The sequence below is a fragment of the Molothrus ater genome, chromosome 10 (assembly GCF_012460135.2).
Source record: "Molothrus ater isolate BHLD 08-10-18 breed brown headed cowbird chromosome 10, BPBGC_Mater_1.1, whole genome shotgun sequence".
Classification (NCBI taxonomy): Eukaryota; Metazoa; Chordata; class Aves; order Passeriformes; family Icteridae; genus Molothrus; species Molothrus ater.
In genome coordinates this window covers 16,821,918-16,849,393 of record NC_050487.2, presented here as the reverse complement: position 1 = coordinate 16,849,393, position 27,476 = coordinate 16,821,918, and the positions used below count along the sequence as shown (strand labels likewise).

General features: G+C 41.6%; 1 protein-coding gene across 1 annotated transcript; it reads left to right on the top strand.

Annotated features, from left to right (window-relative positions):
* The first annotated feature begins 4,631 nt into the window (after positions 1-4,631).
* Positions 4,632-13,708, top strand: LOC118690183 (cytochrome P450 2J6-like). Its single transcript, XM_036388936.1, has 9 exons — positions 4,632-4,802; positions 6,115-6,277; positions 7,407-7,556; positions 8,603-8,763; positions 9,770-9,946; positions 11,443-11,584; positions 11,780-11,967; positions 12,387-12,528; positions 13,608-13,708. The coding sequence occupies exons 1-9, from the start codon at positions 4,632-4,634 to the stop codon at positions 13,706-13,708; spliced, it is 1,395 nt and encodes a 464-aa protein (XP_036244829.1).
* The last annotated feature ends 13,768 nt before the right edge of the window (positions 13,709-27,476 follow it).

Genomic DNA, 27,476 nt, shown 5'->3' with positions numbered 1-27,476 from the left:
AATTGCCAAATGCTGAAAGCTGCTGAGTGTGCTTGCCATCTTTCCTGAAAGTCACACGAGCAGAGTTGCCATAGGTGCTGGAAGTTATTTCCTGCAGGCAGGCCCTGGATGGTAGAGCTGTGAGCAGCATTGTCCCAGTGCTTTCTTCCATAGCAGACTCAGATAAATGTGGAGGGGCACTGGTTACATGTGTCACTCCCTCCCTCAGGGAACTGGCAGAAAAGCAACAAAGAACCAGCAGAGAGGCAGATGTTGAGACGGGGCAGATTAATGGGGCCTATCAGGGCACAGTCCCAGCTTTAAGTTCAATTTGGAAGGGAATTTCTTGCCACACACAGTGTGTAACTGTAAATCCCCTTGTTCCCTTCATAGTAGCACTACTGCAGTGCAAGTCCCCACCATTCAGCTTTCGTTGGAAGTGAGGAGAAAAAGCTTCCCTGGACAGGGAAGAAAGGCATGAATCAGACTTCTGGCCCCTGCACTTCATGCAGGGCTAATTGTCACTCTGCCACTTTAATAAAACAGATGCTCTCTGTTAGCAGCTTAATGCAATTAGTGTAATACTTCAAAGGGCTGCTGCCCCTGCCACGTGCTGGGGATTGAGAAGTGTGTGATGGAGGGTTATTGATCTTCTGGGCTGCTGCTTGGGGTTTCTGTCCTACTCAAGCAATAGAAAATCAAATACAGAAATGCCCCCTAAATCTTTCTCCAAAGTATTTTTGGATGCTTATTTAGGTTGCTAAATCAACCTCTCAAATCTAAATTGTCACAGAAAAGAGCTCTGCCTGAGAAAAAGCCTGTGAGGAATGATGGTGTAATTGAAGGCTGAGCTGCCAGTCACAGTCTTGGCCAGAGGATGTGTTACCTCCTCTGGGTTATGAGCCATCCTGACCCTCCATAATGGCCATGTGGCTGCTTCTATTTCAGTCTTCCCTTGGTTCTGCCTCATGGTAACTACATTGAGTGAATCCCCAGAACTGATACTTTCAGATGAGAATGAGGCTATTGTGTGAAATTTTAAGACTGTGGAATGACTACATGATGCTTCATTTAGATATCCTTGGGGTGAAAAACACGGGCAGCCAGCTACTGGTCTTGCTTTAACTTTGCCTTGACCAGTTCCTGACCTATGTTCAGCATTAGATTTCAGTATTTTCTCAGCCATTTGCTCTTTGATTACAGCTCCCCTGGATTTGGAATTTGATGTATTTTTTGTGACAAACTATGTTATGACACATACTTCTGGGTGCTTAGGTTCTGTAGTTCTGTCAGATTTTGTAGGAGTTCTCTCATGAAGTTTGTTTATTTAGGCTGACTTCAAGGTGTTCTGTCATCACTGTCCTGTCATTGGGTTTTCCTTTTCTTGGCAGTCACCAGTTGTGCTGTAAGGAAACCATTCATAGAGATTAAGATGATAAACTGCTTCAGTTCATAACATCAACATTGCATTTTACAGTTTTTTGCCATATTTTTGCTGGTGTTTCTCTCAAACATTTCTGAAAAGATGGTATTTGTGGACTTTGAACTTCTAGTTTTACCCCCATAGGCCTGTACATCCTCCCTTACTCACTAGCAGCAGTAACACTGCACTGTTGCCCTACAAAAAAGCTCCTAATGTAAAAATATTGGTTTCAGCCTCTTTTTGTGAAAACAGAAATCAGTTTTTTATGTCAGGCTTCAAAATATATCCTCTAACATCTTTTTACTGTCTTTTCCTGTTGATTTTCTTAACCTTTGGAGGGATTTTGTTTGCATCCTCAAGCTTGTTATGCAGAAATTATGAAGATGATCCCAGGGACTTTGCATTTTCCAGCGTTATGAAAAACTCATACAGCTATTTCTTACACAGAGGTATCCTGCAGTTCCCAGTAATCTACCCAGAGAAAACCAAGTTATTCTTCTCTTAGGCAAACTCTCTGTGACAAAAGGTCCTGCAACAATGAGGACCAGGGGTGCCAGTCTCATTTCTGTTGCTTTTCTCTTTTTTTTTTTTTTGGATATTAACATCAATTACATAATTTTTTCCCACTCTTTGTGCCACCTGAATTGCAGCCTTAATGCTCCCATGTTTTAGGCTCATTCCACCTTGGGAATTTTGCAAGTTCCTGAAGACAACTGTGGGCAAAGATTTAAAAAGCATAGCAATGTATTGTGCAATTTCCACTTCTAAATGTTATTTATTTGAAGCCTCGCTCAAGGCACTTGAGTGCTTTTCTGTGCCCAGTGTATGAACAGCTCCTGTGCTTCAGAGATCCCAATTCCGATGTGACGTTCCCTCTTGGCAAACGCGTTACAGTTTATTCTTCATATTGAAATATTGATGTCCCAGAGCTGAAATTAAACCTTTGCTTGCTCAAGTGTTTCAGGACCATGCTTGTTTGATTGTTGCATTACCTGCATAGCTTTTCTTTTGCAAGCATTTTAAGCATTGCAAGCTAATCTTCCTGAGACTTGCTTCACACAGTGCTATTAAGTCCACTAAAAATCTTAACTTTGGCTTCCTGATAACTCTCATTAAAACTTGCTGGTTTTGCTCTGCATTCATGTCTTTGGACTGTCCTTTTTTCAGCTTACCACCTTTAAGGTAAGCTGAGTTTTCTGCCAAAAATACAAACCCAGCAAATATTGCTGATGGTCTATCCAGAAGAGGATGCAGCAGACTGGAACAGGTCCATGTGAACACAAGATCCTGATTTCCTTTCCAGTACAGCTCATTCAATAACATCAGGTACTGGTGGAAGTAACTATTCATGAATCTGGCTTCAGACAGTTGGGGAAGTTTAAAAACACTGGAAAGGGAAAGTTAATGGTAACATCTGGCAGGATGAATTGCTGGCTGGTTCATTTGGCTTTGTCCTGCTTCTGCCACTGCTGATTTGATTCCAGTTAAAGCTGACCCATGTTCTGAAAGAACTCCATTCATTTACTGCTATCAAAATACTAATACAATACCAATATGAAACACCTAAAATTGAACAATGGAATCTGAACTAAACAGAGAAGAGGTGAACATGGCTGCATTTAGTCTATTCATGAAATATATGTAATTTTTTCAGGCTTCAGTTGTCTGCACACAGAACCTATCTTCCTTCTTTTTTTCCAGTAATTTTTAAGATTTGAAACTGGTATTTTGGTTTGAAGAAACAAATTTTTCCGATTTTATGTTTTGCTGATTTCAGCCTCATGATGGGCAATGGCACTGGTCTCAGCAAAGCCATGGAACCCACCTCAGCCTAAATCCCACCATGTTGCCCATTATATGCATAGATAAGGTGATAAAAGATGTTGCCTTTCCGTGTTGCCTTCTCTGTACAACACAGGCACTTGTGTGTACCCACAGAAGCTGCAAATGGAGGTCTATCACTGAGTCACATCACTTTGCTCCTGCTGCCAGCTTTGCAAAATACCACGTTTATGCCTGCGTTGGAGGGCACAGCAGTTTCTTGTTCAGACTTGAACTTCTTTTTAGTGAAGACACTTTGGCTTTGCAATGCAAGATAGAATCCTTTGGTTGCTGGCACACAGAGCTTTCCCCCTGTCTGTGCTTCAAACTCAGTGTGAATCCCTTCATTATCAGAGGACAGATTTTTAACGTGTCCTGTAAACTTATTGAGAACTAGTAATAATAGCCAGGATTCTGAAACTGACTAAAAAAGTAGAAAATAAATCAAGGTATGTGAAGCTTTCAATTAGGTTACATTTTAAAATGTAAATATAAAGAATTGAAATTTCATATTTAGTTTATTTTTGAATACGAAAACTGTAATGTTGTGATTTTAAAAATTATGTCATTGTAACATGAGTTTTTAAGCACTATGTCATTAGTGCTTACTTGGTGAAATGCTTATTTTTTCCATTTACTGGAAAAAAAATTTGAACGCTCAAGGCCAATTTTTCAGAAATCACATGTAGCAATCTCATCTTCTAATTGCATCTTTAGTCTGTAGCTACACTTGTTTTTGCCTGTGTGAACTGTGCGTGCTGGCAGGCAAATTTGAATTTACAACCACATTTAAATAATGCTTGTGACTAAAATGCCTGGAATATCTTATCTATTGTAAGTACATATATTCATATATCCCATACCATATATCCAATCTAACCTATTGTAAATATATATATGCTCTATGCTATTGTTAGACCACACATTCTATGTAACTGTGTGGTCTAACCTACATGTAACACTCAATCTGAATTAAGTCACTGTAAGGCAAATCACTAAGTATGTTTTTAAAGTTCCCAAAGCTGATGAAACTCATGTGAGCAAGGGCTCTCACCTGGTGTCCCTCCAGCACAGACCTCCCAACAGACACCAGCAGTTCCCTGGCACAAGCTTCAGGAAAAATATCTTGAGTACAAGTGATTCCCCATTCCAATACTGAGGCTTGCTGAAAGCAGAGAGATGAGCTTTCGATCAGGGCTCAGTTTGATACATCTCTGTATGGCAAATAGATGGGGTGCAGGAAAAGGGCAGGCATTGATGAAGAGGGAGGGACAGAGGGAGGGAAAAGGATCTGAAACTTTGTAGAACTCAGTCTGCAGACAAAACTGGTGGAACAAGAAGCAAGATTACTTTTTCCCAGCTCCAGTACCTCCTTTTTGATAGAGACAGCTGGCAAATTAGCTTAGAAATGCTAACTATAACTCAAGGTTTTATAGTCCTGATCTTTTTTTTGTTAATTGTTGAGTTTTTCAGGCTGCAAAAAGCTTGCAAGCAATTCCCTCCTGGACCAACTCCTCTCCCATTGCTTGGAAACTTGGTGCACTTGAACTTTCAGTTTCATCGGGATCTTCTGATGGAGGTATTTCTTTTAATATGCTCTTAATTGGTTATTTTCAGCCATGACTTTAAGAATTGTGATTAATTGAAGGTTTTAAGTCTGTGAAAGTTACAGACAAAGTGTGGATATATAAAGAGCAATTGATTCCTACATTTGAGTCACCTTCTTATGTGGAATATGTCTTCTTCATAAGAAAGTTAATGCCCTTAAGAATCAAGTTAACTTGGGGACAGAGTTTATGACTTGTTATTAAAGTTGGAAAAAAACAATAATCTAAAAGATGCTTCTGCACTGCTAAGTGTGAAGCTGTATTCACTGTAGTGATAGCTATATCTGCTATCCCTACATGATACTTTTTAAATTCTCACTGGCATTGCCTAATTTGATCACAAAATGGGTAATACGGTGCATGCATGCTTGTAGTACAGGAGGGGCATTTACTCTCCATCTTCCTACAGCTCCTGAAAACTGTTTGTTGTTAGTGACAGCTACAGTCATTCCTCTAATGGTCTGCAGGTGACCTCTAGTTCAGGTGGATGCCTGAGAGCACACATGGGCCAATGAGTGCAGAGCAGACTCGGGCTGTGACGCTCCAGCAGGGAGAGGAAAGCCACAATCTAAATAAATATGAGGAAAAGCAAGTGTCTGGTGTGGTCAACTGGATGTAATTTTCATGACACCTTAGACACTGTCTGCTACCTTTTCTGTATCATTGTGGGTGTGCTGGAGCAGAGTCCATACTTGTACAAAGCTTTTTTCATGCATGATTGGAGTTCCTCTGCCATACACCCATCCCTGCTTGGATACCTCTGCTGGGTCCAATGGTGAGTGCTCTCCTCAGTACTATGAGGAAACCCTGGACTCAAATGCAGCCCACTGGCACTTCCTGGCTGTTGGTTAATTTCTGTGTCCATGTCCTCTCCTGGAGTACACAGATGGTGCAGGTTTTATCAGCTTATTTCATTTTGCAAAGGCAGGACTCACTGGAGGCACAGAGCCCCAGGGTGGTGCAGAGTGTGGCTGTTCAATTAACAAGGTACAAAATGCTGGGGTTGGAGGTGATGCAACATAAAGTACAAAGTTTTCTTTCTTTTGCTGCAGAGTTGCTCCAGAATGTGCTTTAAAAAGAAAATAGCTTCCCCCTGAGGTAAATAAAATTGGCTGCTGAAAACCTTATTCTCAGCAAAACAACTGCTTCTAGCTACAAGTACATGCATGGGGATGATGTTTTCAGCACAAAACTGTCCACGGGGCTGGTGAATAGCAGGTGCAGTTTGAGATCTATATATGGGGATTCAATCTGTTCTTTTTTTGACACCTTTTCCCCTTACAGCTGGCAAAAACTCATGGTAACATGTACACTCTGTGGTTTGGGTGGGTCCCAGTGATTATACTGAATGGATTTCAAGCAGTGAAGGATGGCATGACCACACACCCTGAAGATGTTTCTGGCAGGCTGGTGTCACCTTTCTTCAGAGCATTGGCCAAAGGAAAAGGTGAGATTTTCCTGCCATTAATAGTGTAAAGGAATATTGAATTGAAAACTATTCTGCCTTGTTAGGCTCTGCCCTCCTGTTCAGAATGATCTTCCATCAGATACTGTTCAAGCCCTCCACTGGCTTTTTGAGAATATCTTACTGTTTGCCATGTGCCTTTTGCACTAAGCTTTCCCTAGCCCAGGAAACACTCCAGGTTGTTTCTATGTGACCTTCTTGCTGTAATCAAGGTGTTTGTATGTGATCCAACCCAGAACCCAGCAATCTTGCCCTAATCACAGACTAATCCATTGTGGTACACGTGATTTTGCTGTACAGCACATGAATTCAATGCTTGTTTGGTAACTGCATGCATAATGGTTGCCAAACACTCTCCATCATGAGCAAGAGACCTATAAATCCCTACTTCAGAATTCACATTTCTGTACTTGCAGACACCCCCAAACATTTTGTAAATACTTTTTGATTGTGAGAGTGCCTGCAACACAGGAAAACTCACTTCTCTTATGGTATTCCAGCAGTTTGCAGTAATTTATTCCTGTCCCTGAAGTTGCTAGATCAAAGCAGACACAGATTGTTTAAAGCTGGTTGAAGCCTCACCTCCACAGAAGCTGTTCAGGGCTCTTCAGGTGGCCAGGAGTGCAATCTGACAATTAAAGGAGTGTTATCTCTTCCAGGGTAGAAACAGAGCCCAAATGTCACTTATCTTTCACCTCCATCACCACAACCTACAATCATCACATTAATTGATCTATATCTCCATAAACATACCCTGACCTGAACACTACTCTGTGGAAATTCATCGAGTTATTCTTGAGAATGATTACTTGAGTATGGCTAAAGCAGATTTCATAAAAAGGCATCTTAAGGTGTTTCAGGGTTTTTTAAGACATCAAGAAATGGCTCAGTCAGAAAATCCTTAGATTGCTCTTTTCAATGATTCACTATGTTCAATGTTAAGAACATGTGGTCTAGTTATAGTTTGGATATGTTTGGCTATGATTTTTTGTTACCAATAATTTCAACTAAAGATACTTGTATTCCCTGATTTATTGCATATATTTTATAATATTTAAATGAATGGTTCCATGTCTGTGGCAAATACTGACATGCCAGGGAACACCCTCAGGTATTATACTTGCAAGTGGTCGCTCCTGGAAGCAGCAGAGGCGTTTTGGAATAATGACTCTACGCAATTTGGGAATGGGGAAAAAAGGCCTGGAGCATCGCGTGCAAGAGGAGGCCTCTCACCTGGTGGAGTTTTTTGGGAACCTCAAAGGTATTTTACCTGCTAAGAAATCAGGTGCTTTTCAGTCTAGATATGGATCCGTATCTTCAGTATACAAACTTACCTACCCCTTCTAGGGGCTGTATCCAAACTTACCAAAGCACAAGAGCAGATAGAGCCTAGAATCACAAGTATTTCCTTCTTATATAGCTCTTCATGCATCTAGTGAAGCTGGAAACTTCTGAAATTCCACCTCCATGGGTGGATAATTTGTCTGTGATGTATTGTGCAATGACACAATGCTGCTGAACTGCACAGCCAAGCCATTCTCAGGCTGCCTGCCATGGGTATCTGAACGGTATTGCAGAGCTTAGTAATTTCCTTACATTTCAATGACATTGGGTGCCCTGCATATTTTAATGTCTATCTGGCTAAGTAACTACTGGCAAGAGAAACAAAGTAGGAGGTGAGAGGGAACTTCAGTGGATTATCACATTAATCCTAGAGTCCATTACAGGACGATTTCTATCCAAATCACTTTTTATTAATATCTGTTTCATAGCTTTAGAAAAAACATCAGAGATATGATTTACTGCTCACAGCTGAGACTGTAATAGTTTCATTATATTTACTTTGCAGCTCTTGTCTATTCGTCTTCTTAAACCTTCCCACATTCCTACAGGTTTTCCTTGTAATTATTTTTTTTACATTTTTGAACATGTCTGTCACTGAGTTCCCTTAGTTGATCTCCAGTGACACTACTTCCTTCTCACATTCTCTCCTCACAGCTGAAGACAGCAGATTTGATATGATACTCTAGAACTGATCTTAGCTGTACATTATTTCACAGAAAGGGCTGTGAAATTGTTTTAGAGCTAACAGTTAAGAGTTTAGAGGAAACAGTTTAACAGTGTTCTTTATTTTAAGACTATGTTTTATTTTCCTTAATTTGTGTTAGTGCCACATCTCTGTCCTCATTCACACCCCAGCTGGATAAAGAGAACATTTTATTAAATCTTTAATAACATCGAGTCCTATCAGTATAAGGATCACCTGAAAAAAACACTGAGAGTGAATTCCAATTACTGTGTTTGCAGGAAGACCTGTGGATCCTTCTTTCGCTCTTTTCCATTCTATTTCAAATGTAATTTGTGCTGTGGTTTTTGGATATCACTTCTCTGATGAGGACAAAACCTTCCATGAACTGATCCATGCTACAGAGAAAATATTCAAGTTTGCAGGCAGCTTTGTTCATCAGGTGAGTAAATCATATGCTGGGTTTTTTTCTGAAATAGGTAGAAAGTAAAAGCACAGATACAAAAATGTGTCTTCACTAAATACAGAGCAGCATCCAAATGTTGGCTGAGAGCTAAGAAGTGTCCTTGGAGATTAATGAAAAAGGCAAACAAGATCTTAGGGTGTTTCCACCACTATTTTCCTTTTAGATCCAGTGAAGTGTTACAGCGGGTTCTGAAGTGTAATTATCTGTGAGACATATTCTGGGGTCTTGGACATCTTTTGTTGTGATTCTGAAGGGAAACAAAGGTGGAGAAGTGGTAATGAAGTAACCTACAAACTGTCGCTTAAAATTAGAGAGACTTTGCTTGTTGGGTCTGAAAGAGCAAAGAGAGGAGATAGAACTCCTCTTTGCTGGGCAGGGTGGAATGGCAGATGCTGCACAGACAGAACTATCCAAGGCAGAGGACAGGACTTAGAGCTAACAAATGTGTGTGCAAATACATGCAGCAGGCTGAGGATGCAATATTGTTAGCCATGAGAACAATTATTGCTCCTTAGAAGTCATGAAGACTCTGACTAGGAAAACTAAATTAGCCCTTATCTTAGAGTGATACCCAGACCATAATTCCTTTTGTGAGCTCCAAAAATTCCAGCAGTTACTTGAGGCTGCAGACCTGTTAATCTTAGCAGCCCCATGGTATCCAGAAAGGATGTCCTTACACTTTGAGTGTGTGGGAGCTGGGGTCTCCAGCTGTGCAGGAGTGAGGTCATATAGTGATCTGCATTAGCCAGGTAAACTTAAAGGCATGAGCACAGTGTTGTCAGAATTGCCTTGATCCCTGGAATTGTGTCAAATTTCTATTAAAGCTTTCCCACATGACAGCAAAAATCGGCTCAAAGCAATGCTAATTTATTCATTCCACTATCAACACTTCTGGGCAGGACAATTCAGCCTTTTGGTGTGTCTAAAAGCAGCTTTGTAGTGACAGAGAATCCATGGTACCTCTTGTGTGTCCCTCCTGCAGATGTACGAAATCCTGCCCTGGCTGCTGTGTCGCCTCCCTGGGCCTCATAAGAAGGTGTTGGCTTCCTATGATGTCCTGAGTTCTTTTGCAAGGAAGGAGATCAGAAGGCATGTAGAGAGAGGGATACCAGCTGAACCACAGGATTTCATTGACTTTTACCTGGCTGAGATTGAGAAAGTAAGTGTTCATTCTGGCTGATCATGCTGTTACAAAGTATAAGGTCAAATAGACCATTAAATCACTCAGTGTGACCCTTCCACCATAGCTTCTTACATTTCATAAGCTTCTTAACATGAATACAGTATCTTGGCACTTACTAACTCACAAGTCTCAGAAAGGCATCCAGTTTTGTATTTTGGTAAGATGAATGAATTACCAGCAAGTATGATAGGGGGTGAACCCATGAGTTCTTATCTGCTTTCCATAAATATCCATGAGTATATTTCAATCCTGTAATAAACATGAGACAGTTTATTCCTGTAGGCTACATAACTTTGGTAGACTACCTCATCTTCTACAGCAAGGCTCATGTTTACAGTTGGATGAAATACATAGGCACAAATCCCTGCCCTGAAATAGCAGGCTTGCTTCTTTGGGATCCAGTGTGTGTGCTCCAACACTGGCTGTCCTTGTGCCTCAGAACTGCCTGGTTTCTCCCTTGGCAGGCAATCATTATTCCTATGTTACCTCTAACTTCCCCCCTGTTTGGGGCATGGCTGGCTTGGCCCCTATATTCAAATTGGACAGCCTAGAAAACAATTTCACAAACAATGCCATAATCAACATTAATCTTCTTCCCTGCCCAGGCTATTATTTTCCATAGTAGGAAGTGACTGAGCCAGAGAAGCTCTGCCAAGAGCACTTTGGTTTCCACTTCAAACTTTTCAGGAGGTGAAAGAAGCATCTCTTTCCTAGGGTAGATGAAGTTTATGTAGTTTCTACCTCTGATCATAAGCTTTCAGCTACTCAGGCTGCTGTGTCCTCACAGTGTTGGCTCATGGGCTCTGAAAGAAGCTGATACATCATCTTACAGTTAGTATCTGAGTGAGTATGGTAAGATTAAAATAAGCATCTTAGAGGTAAAGATGCAGCTTTCTCTGGTGTCAGTCTGGTGTCACAAATTTATTGCCATCTGTTTGTTTGAAAATGTTTTTGCCTAATGTATTTTCTCTAGTTGTGTTTTTATTTTACTCCCTTATTATTTAGAAGGAAATACATGGGTACCTCTTACTATCAGTTCACATTTATCCTGAACTGAGAAAAGAAATTAATCTCAAAATGATCTGTTGAAATCCTTTTATTCAGATATGTTTTCCTTTGACATTTGCTGGCACCATCAGATACCAAGGCCAAGGAGTGACATGTTGTAGGGCACTTGCTTATAAGTGCACTTAGGTCAACTGCAAACTTGCTTTGAAGTATTTATGATTAGGTCATCAAGCATAGAATTGCTTTTTTGTGATGAAAGAATAATCCACCTCATGAAAGACAGCAATGCAGACTTACTGTGTCTATTTGGGAAACTACTACACTCTTAGTATGCATCAAAAACTGTAATTTTGACTATTCTTTGTGCACATGCCAGCTGTGGAAGTCTCACAGTTCTCACACAGAGGGCATACAGGATAAGAAAATTTTCATGCTTTAACTTCACCTTTTATCATCATCTACAGTCTAAAGAGGGGGCCAAGCCCAAGTATGATGAAGAGAATTTGGTATATGTCATAAATGATCTTTTCCTTGGTGGATCAGAGACTTCAAGCACTACATTGTACTGGGGACTGCTCTATATGGTGGTGAATCCAGACATCCAAGGTGAGAGTGGTGGGGTTTTCCTGTTTATTTCTATTATCCTATACTAAACTCAGGCATTAAATAATACTAGATCACAGGGTATGAACCTAATGTACGATGTTGAAATAACACATTTTTCTCTTGCTTTGAGAAAAGTGACCAGCTAAAGTATTTTATGCATTTTTCTGCTCTGAAATGGTGAATATTGCTCCACAGAGAAAGTGCAGAAGGAGCTGGATGCTGTTCTGGGTCCTTCCCAGTTAATTTGTTATGAGGATCGGAGAAAACTGCCCTACACAAACGCTGTGGTTCATGAGATCCAGCGCTTCAGCAACATCGTCTTTGTTGGCATCCCCAGATTATGTGTGAGGAACACAACTCTGCTGGGATTCCCTGTCAAAAAGGTACAGAAACACTTTCAGCTTCTGTTCTTTCTTCAGCAGAGAGGCATTTCAGTTTTGTAACCAGTGTTCCATCTATAAACTACTCTCCATTAAACTCAGGAATGTGGTGCCTGGGGAAGAGTTACTATCTGTGGCCCCAGGAATGAAAGAAGTCTTTTACTTGGCATGAAGGTGCTCACACAGCTGATAAGGCCTCTGCCAGGGAAGCCTCAAATTCCTGCCCATCACAACTGCAGAAACCAGCCCTGCTTGGCAGGGGATGGACTAAGAGGAGAAACTGGTTTGCCAAAGCCCTGGTTAAGACATCCCTGCCCAGCTTGGCACTCGCCCAAATGCCAACAAGCAACAGTTTTATCCATCAGGCTTAAACTGATGGGTGACAGGCAATAGGGACTGAAGCAACAGTTTCTTCTTTGCAGGGCACCATTGTTATACCAAACATAGCATCTGTTCTGTATGACCCTGAGCAGTGGGAGACACCTCGGCAGTTCAACCCTGGCCATTTTCTGGATAAAGAAGGAAACTTTATACCTCGAGAGGCTTTCTTACCGTTCTCAGCAGGTAAATGCATTGACAGTTTGAACCAACCCAGCAGATGAGATGATGGATAAAGTATGAGATCATGGTATTTCCTCAGATAACATCTGCTATCTCTGCTGTTTGCTGCTTTTAAAGAACACTCCTGGCTTGTTTCTGGCAAAGGAGAGGCTTCTGTGCCGTCAGACCCCAAACTGTTCATAGGACACTGGTGGGAATCCCATTCAAACTCCCGAACCTCTCGGGCTGGCTGCATGCTGCAATCAAGTTTTGTCTGTAGTATTCCTTATACCTAGCCATTTTTCCTGAGAAGTAATTTGTCCTGTGTGTACTGGAATTATTGCAATCCCTTTTAAAGAAACAAGCTGAAAGAAAAGCAGACGGCATCCTGATAAACACAGGATTAAGTTCTTGTTTACAGAACTGAAAATCCAGTTGCAAAAGAAGGAAACAAGGTAACAATGCACTATTAGTAATCATACCTAGCAGTAAAGCTCCTGCTGACTGTTTTTAGTTTGTTGATGGTCACTTAAATGTCCACACAGAAGTGGTTTCTTAATTCAAATAGCTTTTCCTTTCCTTATGTTTGTCTGCTATCTGTAAATGTGTATGTAATATTCACCTTTTCTGCTCACACCATTGGTGTCAAGGAATGGGAATCCTGGGAAATGAACAGTAAGCCTCATGCTTTGCCTGTAAAGTGACCAAGTCTCTGTTCAACTGCAAATGCCACTACGAAGTAATTTTGCTCTGCTGATGTTAACTCACTAAAGCATGTGCAAACAGCTGGTAGATTTTTGTGTGTGTGGTCCTGAAGTGCAACATCTGTAAAAGCAAAATAGTTTTTTTCTGTCAGATCAGAAAGAAATTATGTTGGCACCTCATGAGTTTTCATTGAAATTTTAATTTTGTGTCTCCTAACCTAGGACATCAGATGGGATCTTTTTGAAAGGGAAATCATATAGTTTTAGTTCTGTGGCTTTCGTGTTGTTCGCCTTGAACAAAAAACGAAACCCACCTCTGCTTTCAACAGGAATGAACTAAGTGATTATGAAACTGAAAAATTCCTAGACACTCACTGTCCTTTCCTGTTCCCTCTGCAGGGCACCGGGTGTGTTTGGGGGAGCACTTGGCCAGGACCGAGCTGTTCATTTTCTTTGCCAGCCTGCTGCGGGCGTTCACCTTCCGCCTCCCGAGGGAGTGACCCGGGTCAGCACGGAGCCCGTCATGGGGGGCACTCTGCAGCCCCACCCCTACAGGCTCTGTGCCATCCCACGCTAGGCTGCGGCAGCCACAGGCCGGCAGGAGACTCCCACCTTTACCTCTGTCATCCGTAATAATACGGTTTAGGTTGTGAAATCAGGTTGCAGGTATCTGTTCCAGGGAAATATGTGCAACTGGGTGTGTTCCTTTTTAAACCACTGTGATTGCTTCACCTAAAAGTGAGTTCGTGTCACAGAACTGCACAAGGACTGCATTATTTTATATTTGCAGGATAGCAGGAGTGTGTGAATCCAGAAAGCCTAAAATATTTAATTTTGATAGATATGAAAGAGCTACCTAGCATTATATGGTGCTCAGCTCTGCTAAGTTGTGGTACAGGAAAGCACTGTCCCGTTGTCTGCCACCCATATCCTCTGCTGATGTTATTCTTGTGCTTTTCTTTCTCTTTCATGTTGGGCCTCTCCTGGGTAGCAATATTAGTGCCACAGCCATAAGCAGGACAAATGCCAGACTCCAGGGAAGCTATTTACCCTGGCAAAAGGAAAAAGCAGACCCTGGAGACAAAGACAGCCTTGTGTACAAGTTGGTAGATTCTGCATCCATCCAGAAATTAAAAGCAAGGGTTGATTTTTTTTTTTTTTTTTACTTCTGTTCAAATAAGTTGTTTGGGGAATTGTTTTGTTTCAAAGGCCAAGGCAAAACTGTCCCTGTGGAGGCTTCATGGAATGACCCAGTGAATCATTGGTGTGTAGTGGGGGAACCTGACATCTATAGGATTACATTTTGAAAAAAAAGAAATTATCTGTTGCACCAGCCTCTGCAATTTGAGGAAACTATTTCTGTATTTGAGGAAGTTTAGAAACTCATGAACAAACAGGAGGTGAAAGAACAGGTAATTTTTGCTGTCTCTCTGGCAGGTGACAAATGCAACAAAAAGGGAGATGGGTCAAAAGAGCCAGAGGGGGTTGCACTGAACATGCTTTGTTGGTAGTCTGAGCCTCATCACAGGATTTGTATTAACATCTCTTTCTGTTCAAGAAGCACTTGGATATATCTTTAGCAGGAAAATTACTTTAGGGTTGTTTAATAACAATACAGTGTTTGGCGTTTGTACTGTTCTTACAAACTTTTCTAAGGCACCTGCAATCATGTGCTGTCAGAACATGAGACTGGCTGAACGTTCACCTGACACACCATGGCTGTGTTTGAGTTCTGTAACAGAATTAAAATAGCTTCATATTAATCTTCATCTTGAACATTTATTGTCATTATTATGTCACACTCTCATATTTTCCATTTTAATAACTTCATCTTACTTTCAGACAGTGCCCTGACCAAGTGCCTGCTGAGACATTACTTGGGAAACTAGAAAAAGATGTTCATCCAAGCAGTTGTAATCCTGAAGTATGAGCCCAAATGCACTAAATGCTATTCACTTCTCTTTTTGATTAAAAATTTTGCCTCTGGCACATTTCAAAGCTTAATTCATTGATTTGCCCAATGCCTTCAGGTGAGAAAAATACACTGTGAACAAGAAATCTGATTTTCTTCAGTACTAAAATGAAATTTCATGTTTAAAAAAGACAAATAATATGCTAGTTGAATTGGTGTTACACACACTTCCTTTACCATTTGTCATCATGTGTGACATCTGCGTTTAAGTCCGTGCTGTAAGGGCAGCCTTGAACTGAGAACAGTGGGTAACCCAAGACAAGGAAATCCCTCCCCATAAAATCCTTGTGCTGAAATGTTGTTATCTTCTCACTTCTTTTTTGTCTTCATTATATTTATATTATTGTCTCCATTATATTCATAACTGTGAAATGTTACATTAATAACATTTGCAGCTGAATTAAATTGAAAGTAACAACAAACTCGAGGGTCACATAAGAACAGATTTATGGATATTTGTAGACAGTTGAGTTTCAACATGTATAAAATACAGTTGATGTACCTGCAAAAATCACTGTGAACTCAAATAGTGGAAGAGAGAGACAAAGAGAGGTGTAGGGCTGCATATGCCCTGCAGAATAAAACAAGGGCCAACCTTTTGAAAGTAGAATAGTATAAGGAATACTGTGTTTACTTTGGGTGTTTGTTACAGTCAATGATATAAGCCAGGCAGATGATAAGCCTCATCACACAGAGATTGGAGCACAAGAGATGTCAAACAAGGGATGTGAAGAACAGCTTTGCCATTTCACTAAAAACATGAGTTGTAAATAAAACTTGTACCTAGGAAAAGGTCAGCTCTTTAACCTTTTTCCAATATGCATGGGCAAGTTTCATCTCACCCTTGTCCCTCAGTTCTTTGAGATGTCTCTCCAGACTCAAATCATGCTGTTAGAAATGGTTCTCCTTTGTTGAGGTCAACTACACCTTACTTTTAACAGTAACTCATAGCCAGAAGGCAAATCTTACAAAGCCAAGAGTTTTTGCTTGTTGGTTTGGGTTTTTTGGGGGGTTTTTGCATGTTTGTTGTTGTGAGTTTTTTCGTTGAGTCCAAACCAGTTCACAGTCATGATTTATGGAAGAACAGTAAGGGGGTGAGTTTATGATTCTGTGGGTGTTAAGAGAGTATAGCAAAGACCCAATGCACAGCCAGCTAGCCAGTGGCAGGAAGCTTGTTCAGGACAAGAAAAACCAGTCAAAAGATGGAATGCAGCATTATTTAGGAGTCCAAGTACCCCAAAACATCACTCACCTTATTGGCTGCATGGTACACAAAGTTCCTGGCTGACTGCAGACTAATTACAAGACAGCTTGCAGGATTTGGGTGTCCCACCACTGAACATCGTAAGAGATGAGGTCGATGTAACTCACTTATCAGTGTAACCATGAACAAACTGCCAATTTTTATATCTTCATTTATCCTTCTGATAGGGCAGCCTTTTTCATCTCATTCATCTTTCACACCCAGCAGGAGTCTCAGAGAGCTCAGGCTTAAGTGTTTACATGCACATTTGGCAGGAGAAGGGAGATGGGATAGCTGGGTCTTAAAAAGGTGTTGTACCAGCCTGAGAGGGAACTCTACTTTCAGAGCACCTCCTGGCATCTAGATCCTCCTCCTTTACTGTGTTCAGTGCCAAGGCCAGCTTTGTGTTGGCTATTTTGTAACATTCTGTACATGTGTGGAAAATTAATTTCAGTTAGTCTCAGTAAAACTCACAGCCACGTCTGGAAACTCGCTGAATGAGGTAAGGTATATTTGCAGGGGTGGTACAAAGGGATCTAGCATTAGGCTTGACTTGATTTACCATCCTCACTGCTGATTAAGAAGAGTTGAAGAGTAGAACATGCTTTCGAATGTGACATTTTTAAATTATTCTAAACTCCTTGCAGAACTCTTAGAGAAAAAAATGGGTTTATGGGTCTGACTGAACATAAAAATGAAGGCACAATGTAGAAAATAATTCATAGAATATAGCATAGACAAACGTGGTCACAATAAAACACAGGAAAAATAGTCCTAAATTATCTGGGTCATTCTCCAGGATGCTCTGAGGAGCCACTATAAATCTGTATGAATGATATGTTAAGGTGATTTCACAGAGCTCATATTAGCTGGAGAAAATCAATGGCTTTATATGCACGTGGAAACATATCTTACAGAAATGAATAAAAATTGTAGGTTTCACTATGGATTTCTCCTTGCTTCAGAGACATCCACAGGAAATAAAGCAATCAGATTTAAAAAACACAGCAGCTATGAACCTTATCTTTCAGATTAAATCAAAAGGTTTTAAAATTTCTTCTTCCTCTTCCTCCATGTACTGAGGGGAATAATTTAGATGAAATTTCCATTCAAAATAGCTTTTACAATTTCCCCCCTCAGGGAAAGAGGGAAATCTCAGTAGGAGCTGAGAGACTACAGTGTGCTAGGTGAGAAATAGCTGGTGGGAAAGTGTCATATATTAAACAAATTTCATCTCAGCAGCCCCTGCCCTGCTGAAGGTTCCAGAAAAGAAAAATTACAAGGAGTGCAGCGAAATGGTAGGAAGGAGAAAAACCTCTTTCCTACTGCTGGAGTAAAAAGAGTTCAGCTTTTGTCCTGATAAGCACAGAGGATAGACAGGGAGCAGCAAGTAATCAGGGGAGCATTCAGCAGCTCCCATTTTAATTTCCTCAGCAGCAGTGTCACAGCTGTGCTGAGAAAAGGAGACCAGACCCCCCAAGCCAGCTCCTCTCCCCACCACTGGAAGGAGGCTGTGCTGGCTTCAGATGGCACGACAGCCAACATGACATCTGCAGGAAGTTATACAGCTTGGGTATTTAAAGTAGCTAGCAGATAAATTATAAAATAATCTAAAGATGCCATGTAAATAAGGGGCATTATATGTGGAGTAATTTAGGAGAGACTTCTAAGTCTCAAAGGGAATGGTGCTTTAGCCATGTATTTCTAAATGCTGCTAATTACTGTCCTGAAAGGGAACCATCATCATCGTGTCGAAACATAATCTCTTGGAAAAGCTAAGCAGTAGATCTTACAGCCAAAATATACCTTGGATACTTCAATATATTGAGATCTTCACAGGAAAGTTTTCAGTTGTCAGGAACTTGTATGGTTTGCATATTCTTTGGTAAAGCAGGAACACACAATTGCTTTTTCTGGTGTCAGCAAGAGCTCTGTCCTGCAGGATGGCACAGGAGGACAGTGGTAAGGGAATGGGATTCTATGAACTTGTCCTAAAGCTTTCACTGATATAAGAAAACCCCATGAAGTGTTCTGAATTCAGCAGATCAGCATATCTGTAAAAGAAACATCTGCCATTGAAAAACTTCCAGCTTGATCTTTTGCTATCATTCAAATCTTTTTAATGCTGCCTATGAGACAGGGTGCTTTTTCAGACATGAGGAGACAGAAACTTATAAGACACTACTATTTTCTACTGCTCTTCACATTTACTTGGTTTGGAAAATCAGAGATTCTGCAAACTATTCTTTGCTGAAGTCATCTGGAGTTGATGACTGTGTATGTTGTAATGTTGGCTGTACTCTAAACTCACCCATCTCTTGCCAGAAGATTAAAGGCAACACCAGCTCTGCAATATGACAAAGACAACCTGGTCTGGGTCCTCCACGTCCTCTTTTTGGCAGGAATAGAAACCACAGCAACCACTTTGCACTGGGCACTGCTCCATATTTTGACTTATTCCAGAAAATATGGGAAACTAATGAGGTCACATGGAAAACTGCTTGGATTGTGCTTTCTCAGAGAACACACCAAGGTCAGCACAAAGGTAAACACTTGTAAAACTGCATCCAGTTGGAAATTCATACTCTCTGTGAGCTGACAAACACACCTGACTTTTTGAGCATCATGGGCTCACCCAAGCCCCTGAGCTTCATCTTGCTGGTTTGCACCTTGGTGGGAAGTACCCACTCTTTCTTCCTTTCCATGAGAGGCAGGATGAATGCAGAGGGAGTCAGGCACGCAGCAAGCCTGTGTAAGATAACTGGAGAGTACAATGTCTCTGCAGCTGTGCTGTGGCACAACCAGTTCCCCAGGCCTCTCCCAGGGTGGTCCTGATGAGACAACAGCACTGACAAATGCACATTCACTGAGAGAGGGGAAACTCCCATCCTTAACATACAGCTGGGGATCAAAGGAGTGCCTTCCTTCCAGGCCACCACTGTCCTTCTCCAGTACAGCCTGTTCCAAGCAGTGGCAGACCCCCTGAATGTCCTTCCCAGTCCTGATGCTGAAGATTCTCAGAGAAAGGTTTTATCTGGGGGAGAAAACAGTACTGGCAACTCCTGAGCTTTTGAGAAGTATTTTGCAATGCTTCATTGTCTTTCCTAATGTTTCCAAGGAATAACAAATTGAATAGATTTGTTTTCAGTCTTCCATAATGTTCTCCTATTATTATGTCTCTGCAGTCCTGAGCCATCCATACACTTTATACCTGCAAAATCTCATTAGGGCATTAGCTGAGGATGTTTTAGTGCATTAGAAGGAAACAATCACCAGAGAATGTAATATAATTTCTGTGCAGGGTAGTTCTCTGTTTACTGTCACTGGAGTGGTTAACTGGGAATATATTTGTGACAGCAGCAGCCCAGGGCTCTGTGCTGCAGCTAAGATGATCAGTGAGTCTGCCAAAAGGGGTGGTCCTGCCCACTTTTGTCCTTGGCCATGTTCTCACTGCTCAGTGAGGCAGCAGCCAGCAGGTGAGTGCCTTCAGACTGCTGAGCCAGCAAAGAATATTACTGGAACTAGAACTGAAAGGCTTTCCCCCAGACCAGCCAAATAAATCCAGGCACTTTATAGCTCTGTGTTGCTGGATCCAACCCTGGTGAAAGGGAAAATGAGGGGATGGGACTCCTTGTTTTCATGGCATCTTGCTTACAGGTAGATAACAGGCTGACTATTACTTGAAACTACAAGAAACACCTTGTCCAGGATCCCAGAGGAGATCTGCAGCACAGCAGGGAACTGAATCAGGTCTTTAAAGCCTGAGCCAATGTCCAGAGCAAGGAACCAGCCTTGTTCTCACTGTGAGAGCTGAAAAGGGACCCACCTCAGGTCTCTTGATCCAACTCCTGCTCACTCTGAGCACAGTGGAAGGGACACACTCCATTGCTGCCCAGATGCCTTTGCCTGGGACTAGGTGTGGTTCATTTCCTGGGCTGTCCAAGTGCTCCAACGTGGCTAATACCTGTGGGAGTGGGGATCTGGGGGCTGCAGACTCTGGGACTAGCAGGTCACAACTGAGTGAGGAGGGACAAGGGAACAGCAATGTTTTCAATGTTTTTGTGTCTGTTTTTGTTTTTCTCTGTATCTGGATTTCTTTGATACTCCTGAACATCCAGAGGGCCTAAAGGAAACTGCCTCCAAGACTGACACCTATCTCCTTAACCAGCTGTGGACACTGGAGTTCCAAACACACCATGAAACACTCTTGAAGGTATTGGTGCTTTGTACAGTTTCAGTAATATTTCAGCTGTAGACTCCTAATGTATTCTTGGCTAGAATGTAAAAGTAATTTTTGCTCTTTGCTGGCTTCAGTCTGAACTATGAGCTTTCCAGGCAGAACTCAAGCCCTGTGAGTCCTTGATGGTCTTTAGAGAGGACTAGTATTGAGTGGAACAGGCCTATAGCAAGAGTTGGAAGAGGTGTAAAGTACTGAACAGTCACCTGGCCAAAAATAATCCCTGAGGAATCCTTTTATTATGGCACAAGTTACAAAGAGGAAGGAAAGGAAACAGGAAGAATCAGCAAAACTCCACAATGAGAAGCAGAAAGCAAAGTTTATTTGCTTAAGGAGTTAATTCTGTAGCCCTTATTTTGGCAATACTGCTGGTTGTATCTTGGCACAACAAGGCCATGGGATGCCCCTTGGCAGTGGCCTGACCTGGCCAGTGCAGAACCAGTTGAGCAGGTGAGACTGCAGCTCACAGAGGTGTTACTGCCCCAGACCAGTCTTTGCTGTTGAGAAGAGAAATGAAGGGAAAAGGATGAAGGAAAGTGATGTTACCTGTGGTGTTACCATATTGAAGGTCGTGTTGAGACAAAATTTCCTCTTCCCCAGAGTTCTCCTGGTTTTGGGAGTGTGTTGCAAGTGTCAGTAATCCCCAGAGCCACCGTGCACTGCAAAACAACCAAGTGGATGGATTAAAGTCTTAATCCATTTAACTGCATAAATGAGCAGCTGCACAGACCTGCAGCCAGGTGACATTGTCTGTACTCTTTGGTAGGGTGGGGCATCAACACATTGCTTTTTTGGCTTTTTTTTTGTTTTTGTTTTTGGTTTACATTGTAGTGGTACATTAATATTATTACTGACAATCCTTAGTATGGTATACACACTGCATCTTACAATATGAGCCAGGAGGGATTCCTGCTCAGGATTCAGGCTATGCTCTCATCTCTGTCTGTCCTGGGAAATATACCTATATTGATAAAGAAGCCTCAGCCTAGGACATGTATGAAACAAAATGCATTATTAAGGCTGCCTGGTTTTCTGTGTGTGCAAAAAAAAAAAAAAAAAACAGGCTCTGCTGTTTCTTTGGGTACGAACTGGAATCCAGTTCAGGGATTCATGCACTTGTTTCTTTTTCCCTTTCCACCCTGTTTGGGCTATTGAGGTAAAAGACTGGACTCCAACTGCTGTGAAAACCATCATTCAAATTACTGTCCCTTATGGAAAATAGCCATTGCTCCTAGCAAGTGACATCAACCAGATGCCCATTCATATTTGCATGCATTTTCAGTACTGTCAGCATATTCCAGAATCCCTGGCTATATCTTTGTTTCCAAAAATTGCAAAGGAGGAGGCCTGCATATGCATCTAGAGAGGTGCAGTCCTGTTTTTAGATGTTCTGAGTTGAGCAACATATTACCAGTGGATTCTTAAGAGCAAGCTGGAGAACTCAACATGTGTCAAAACTGTGCTCAAACTCTTAACACCTTAGCCAATGTCATGTTTTCACCAGCTCCCAGAATATCCCTGGAGAAAAGAGGGGCCTTTTCATCTTTGAAGTGTCCAGCATATAATATCCAAGTGCTGCAACTGCTCAGAAAAAGGTCATGTTTTATATATATAGTGACATAAATATGTATATAGTCACATATGGTGCAGGGACAATCTTTTTTCATTCCTCTGTTTTATACTTTAAAATTCCTAAAACATATGTTCAGAAATCCTTACCTCCTATCCCATACAGTCACAGGCTAGCAGATGTTATTCCTATCTGAAATCATAAATCTTTGTGCAAGGTAACACTATCTCATCTTCCCTCCCTCTGTGCTATTAAGTCTTTCTCAACCACCCAGGTCAAACAGTTTAAAATTGGTCTCTAATTTATAGTTGCCAGAGATTTGATTTGCAGAACTACTGAAAACCAAGTGACAATCAGAAGGATCTGTAAGAGTTAAATACTTCCCAGGCTGTTCAGGGTACTGAACACATCTCCAAAGAGAAACTCCAGATCAATGACTGATTGAAAAGTTTACCCCATCGGCTTCAGCAGATCCTCCAGCACAGCAGTGAGGGAACATTACCATCTAATGGCTGCGCTTGCTAATTACAGCTATAATTCCTACTTTAATGGTGGAGGCTGGTCCTTGTGTAAGTACTGATGCACTGATAAGGCTGTAGGATTGGAAAACAAATAAACACGGAAAGATAATAAAAGCAGAATTTATGATTTTGCAGTGTCTATCAATCACCTCCGGTGGGCAAGCTGAATGGAGGAATCCTGCTTCTGGCTAACGTGTCACAGTTGCTGCACTGATGGCTACATGTGCTGCAGCCACATGAAAAATGACCCCCATAAATAATAATCCAATGCATTAGTAACTGTGAAAGCCTTTTAAGATTCTAATAGTGAAACATTATTCCGGCCTCTTTTTTTCCCTGACAGCAGGATGAAATTTCTCCCACCCTTCCCTGGCCAATGCCAAGGGTTGCACCAGTCCCAGGCTTCTCCCCAGTTCTTCTCCATTTTGTTGCAGGTGTCATCTGTGCCAGTGGGCACATCTAGAAGCAGCAGAGATGATTCAGGCTGAGGATTGAGAAAGTTAGGACTAGGGACGAAAATCCTGGAAGCCTGGGTCCAGGATGAAGCTTGCTGCTTCACTGAGCTCTTTGTCAGAGGAAGAGGGGAAAGACAGATCTGTATGAGCTCATGACATAGACTCATTCTTATCATTTCCAGCCCTGCTTTTTCTGCTGGAAGTTGAAATTTCCTCAGTAGGTTTGATGACAGGTTCACACAGCTGATACTCTCACACTGGAGCCTAAAACATCACACCTGACTCATTGCTCTCCTGCTAACCCTTTATGGGAGAAAGTGACAGATGAGAGGTTCCCAAATTGTGCTGATTCTGCACTTTCCTGTAGGATGAAGTCTTGCCCCCACTCATTCTAAAGGTGCTGGAAGAACAACCCCCCAGTTTGTTTCTTGATTCCTGCAGTCTCAGCTATTTGTGTAATCCCATGCAAATCAAGAGCTCAGTGTAACAAAGGGTAAGAGCCTACGAAAGAAGTTAATTATGCAGCTTGCTTTGTTTGTAGGCATGGATCTCTCTGTTCCCCTCCCTTCTGCCATCAAATGGATGTGCTTTTTGGATATTGCTTCACTACAGAGGCTGTCGTATGCCAGAGGCTGCTCAGAGGATCCCAGGCCATGGCAGAATTCCATGGCATCTCCTGGCCTCAGGTGAGCAAGGGCTTCCCTGTGATTGTATCAACACCTGACAGCATTCCTCAGTGAGCTGTGGCACAGAGTGATTGTTCTTTGGCAAGGCACAGAGAGGAAGAAGAGCTCTAAAGTGAACACTGAGCTCTGCTGCAGCCAGCACTCACTGCTGTACCCTTCTTTCTCAATAATGATCCCTCTGCAACCATTCCTGGCTTACTATGCCCACAGACCCTTGAATCTCCAGTAACAGCTCTCTTCAGAGAGACTTAGCCTGACTTTACATATATAATATGCAGCATCAAATTTGCCATGGGGCCAGAATCAGGTTTTTCCTCTTAGCTTGTGCCTTGGAGGGTTTTGTAATAACCCTGATTTCCTGTGTTAGAATGGGCTGCAAGAACCATCCAGAATAAACAGGACAAGCTGACATGAATGCGGCTTTGAGAACTACAGACAAGTGTTGACTTAAAATTTAGAAAGGAGCAGGTCATTTGGGAAAGACTTCACTTAGAAACTTAAGAAGAATTGTATTTATGGGAATTTAAATCTGATAGATCTGAAAGCTACCAGTGGAAAGCAGGCAATCAGAAAATATATGGTAATGGTCATCCTTAACACAGTTCCCTACAAGATAATTTTTTAAATAATTAAGTGGTCATGCATTTCCTATAGTCAGACAAGTAACAGTTGTGGATCATTGCAATGGTTAGGCACAGTTCAGCTGTGAACATTCAGCCTGTAAGTGCTCTGTGAAGCCAAGATGTTCATGGCATTCCTCTGCTTGTATTTCCAGGTGCAGCTCCAGGACACTTTCCCATCATTGCTGAGACCCTCAGGCCCTTTGTTGATGAGAAGACTGCTGGCAGAGATACACCTGCAGGATCTATGAACTCTTACTGAGGCTGAGATCAGGCACCACCAGAAGAGCTGGGTGCCTGCACAGCCACAGGAGTTAATTGCTGCATGCCTGAATGAGATGTTAAAGGTAACTAGTAATTGTCTCTAAGGCAGCTGCTACATATTTCAAATGCTTCTAGTTAAAGTATTTCCAGCAGCACTCCTCCTTCCTCTCCTCCTTTTCTTCCTGAGAGACTGCTGAGCTATTTCTTTCTTTGAATTCAACCTAAAACATAGAGTGATGTTGTTCCACTCCAGACTGAAAGAAAACTTACTGTATGCTGTCCTCCTGTTCTGCAAGATCATATTTTTTAACAGAACAACAAGGCTGCTGTCTTACCAGCTCCACCAACTCAGTATGCAGCCTGTGATGAAAAACAGATCTGTTGCTGGGAATTTGCTATACCATTATTCCCATTTAAGACAGGCAGTCTTAAATCTCACTGCCTGTCTCCTACCTGCAGGCAGAGGATGGCACGCTCTCTACATTTGGAGTGCAGTGATCACAGATCTCTTCAGAGCAGGCTCACACACCACCTTCACTTTATGCTGAGCACTCCATGATGGAATATCTGGAGGTGCAAGGTGGGAAATGTGTGTAGCTGCACTTAGATATGTTGTGTCCTCACTCATGGCTCTTGTTGATTCAGCTGCCCTGATCCTCCACTGTAAGGTGGCTTGGGAATTTCAAGTTTCTGCATAGAGTCTGCACATGAACAATGTGCATTCTTGAATGCTCATTATTATCCTTTTTTTTAAATCCAGAATGACTCCAAGAGGTGTCACACGCTGTCATTTGTCCATCCTGTGGAACTGAATACAAGGACTGAACAACCCTGCCATATGCAAAAGCAGTTTTACAAGAGATGGTGTGTAACAGCAGCACAAGTGAGCCCAGGGTTTGTAGGGACCCAGGACACCACACTGCAAGGCTTCCCTGTCACTTAGTGGCATCACTTAATGCCACTAAGCTTTGGGTACAACCCTTAGAAAAGCAAAGTCAGGCATGACATCTTGTGTTTACATTTTGTCCCAGGCTGCAAAATTACCCAAAGGTGAGTTTGAACAGCTCATGAGGAACTCTTCACTGGGAATAGGATGGTGGATGTTATCTACATGCTATAATATGAACAAATCTGTTCTCAGTTTCCCTGTCTTATTGCAGAGATGTACTTGTACCATTTTTCCATACAGGATTTCAAGATTTAGGTCAGTGTATAAAGGTATAACAGTATAACAACCTTTGTCTTTTAACTGGTACAAGCTAAATATAAAACCCACAGAATTTTCAGAAAGACACTGCCTGTATATGCAATTTATTGTATTAGCAGAATACTTTAAATCTGTATCCAACCGGATGTAAGTGGTCTTCCCAATAGATAAGACCTATGTGGCTTTGGGGGAAGATGTCTTTGAGAAAATTAAGGTCCAAGTTCAGGGGTTTTGATCAGTGTGAGGCCTTCACTTCAGTGGGCTTTAGTGGTGTTCTTTTTTAAGTTTGATAACTATAATTACTGCATCCTCTGGTGCTCTAAAATCAATCTTTAGGAGTGCCTAATAATTTCTAAATAAGCTATTAAGTAGGAGATAACAGAGTGTGACCCTGTTTCTTACCTCATAATAATTACTTGGCACTTACATTAGGCAATTTCAAGACAGTGATTGATATCTTGGCAATTTAAGCCATCAGTTTTTGACTCTATGTAAAAGATCTTTGTATGAGTAGGTCTCCATAGTGATTTGTGTAACACATTCTTTCTGAAATATTTTGGTAAACTGCTGGTCTTCAGAGCACACAGATCCCATTTAGGGATCCCGTTTGTTACCAACCAGGAAATTCTTTATGAGTTTTTGAACTATTTCTGCTACTATTTATTTCTAAATAATTTTCCATGTCTTCTAAGATTATGAACACAGGTTTGAGCCTGTAAGGCAACAGGATGGGAGGGCCAGTGGTAAGGACATTTAGCCTAGGACTTGGAGGGCAGGCCCTTTTCCCTGTTCTGCCATACTATTGGGATTTCAGGGATATTGCTGAGACACTCATTGCCTTTGCTTTCAAGTAGTAAGGTAGGAATGCCAGCATTACATTACTGTGCTTTACAAGGATGCATACACTCACACACTGCAGGACAGGGGATATGTAGTGCCTTATAGATGCCGAATACCATTTTTTCATGTTCCTGATTGACAGAGTGATCAGAGATATTAGTTGTTTAGCATAAATAAGTTTTAAGTAGACCGAGTTGCACCAAGTTATAATATTGTGTGATTTAATATCGGGTTTTTGCTTTGCTTGCTTAGCATGCAAAATTCATGCATGGATTACATAGGCAACGATTTTTTTTTACTCTTTCCACATCACAAATTGATAGAGAAACAGAAACTATGGCACTCAGAACTCTATTTACTAACTCTGCCAGATAGCAGAAATTACTGGTCATCGATTTGCAAAGCACTGTGAAAAGACTCTGTGCTCATGGAGTAATGTGGGAACAGATTCATGAAGTGCAAGGAGATGCTGAAGGAGGGACTATGCCCTTATTCTTTCCGAAGTGTCCATTATCACTTCAGGAGCTTGCAGGCTCTTTACTGGGACATTTTTCCCATTTTCTGTACATGAAGAGCGATGGGGAGGGCGTCGAGCTGGGGTTCCCTGTCGCCGCAGGAGGCAAGGTGGGAAAACCCTTTGAAGAGTAACTGAG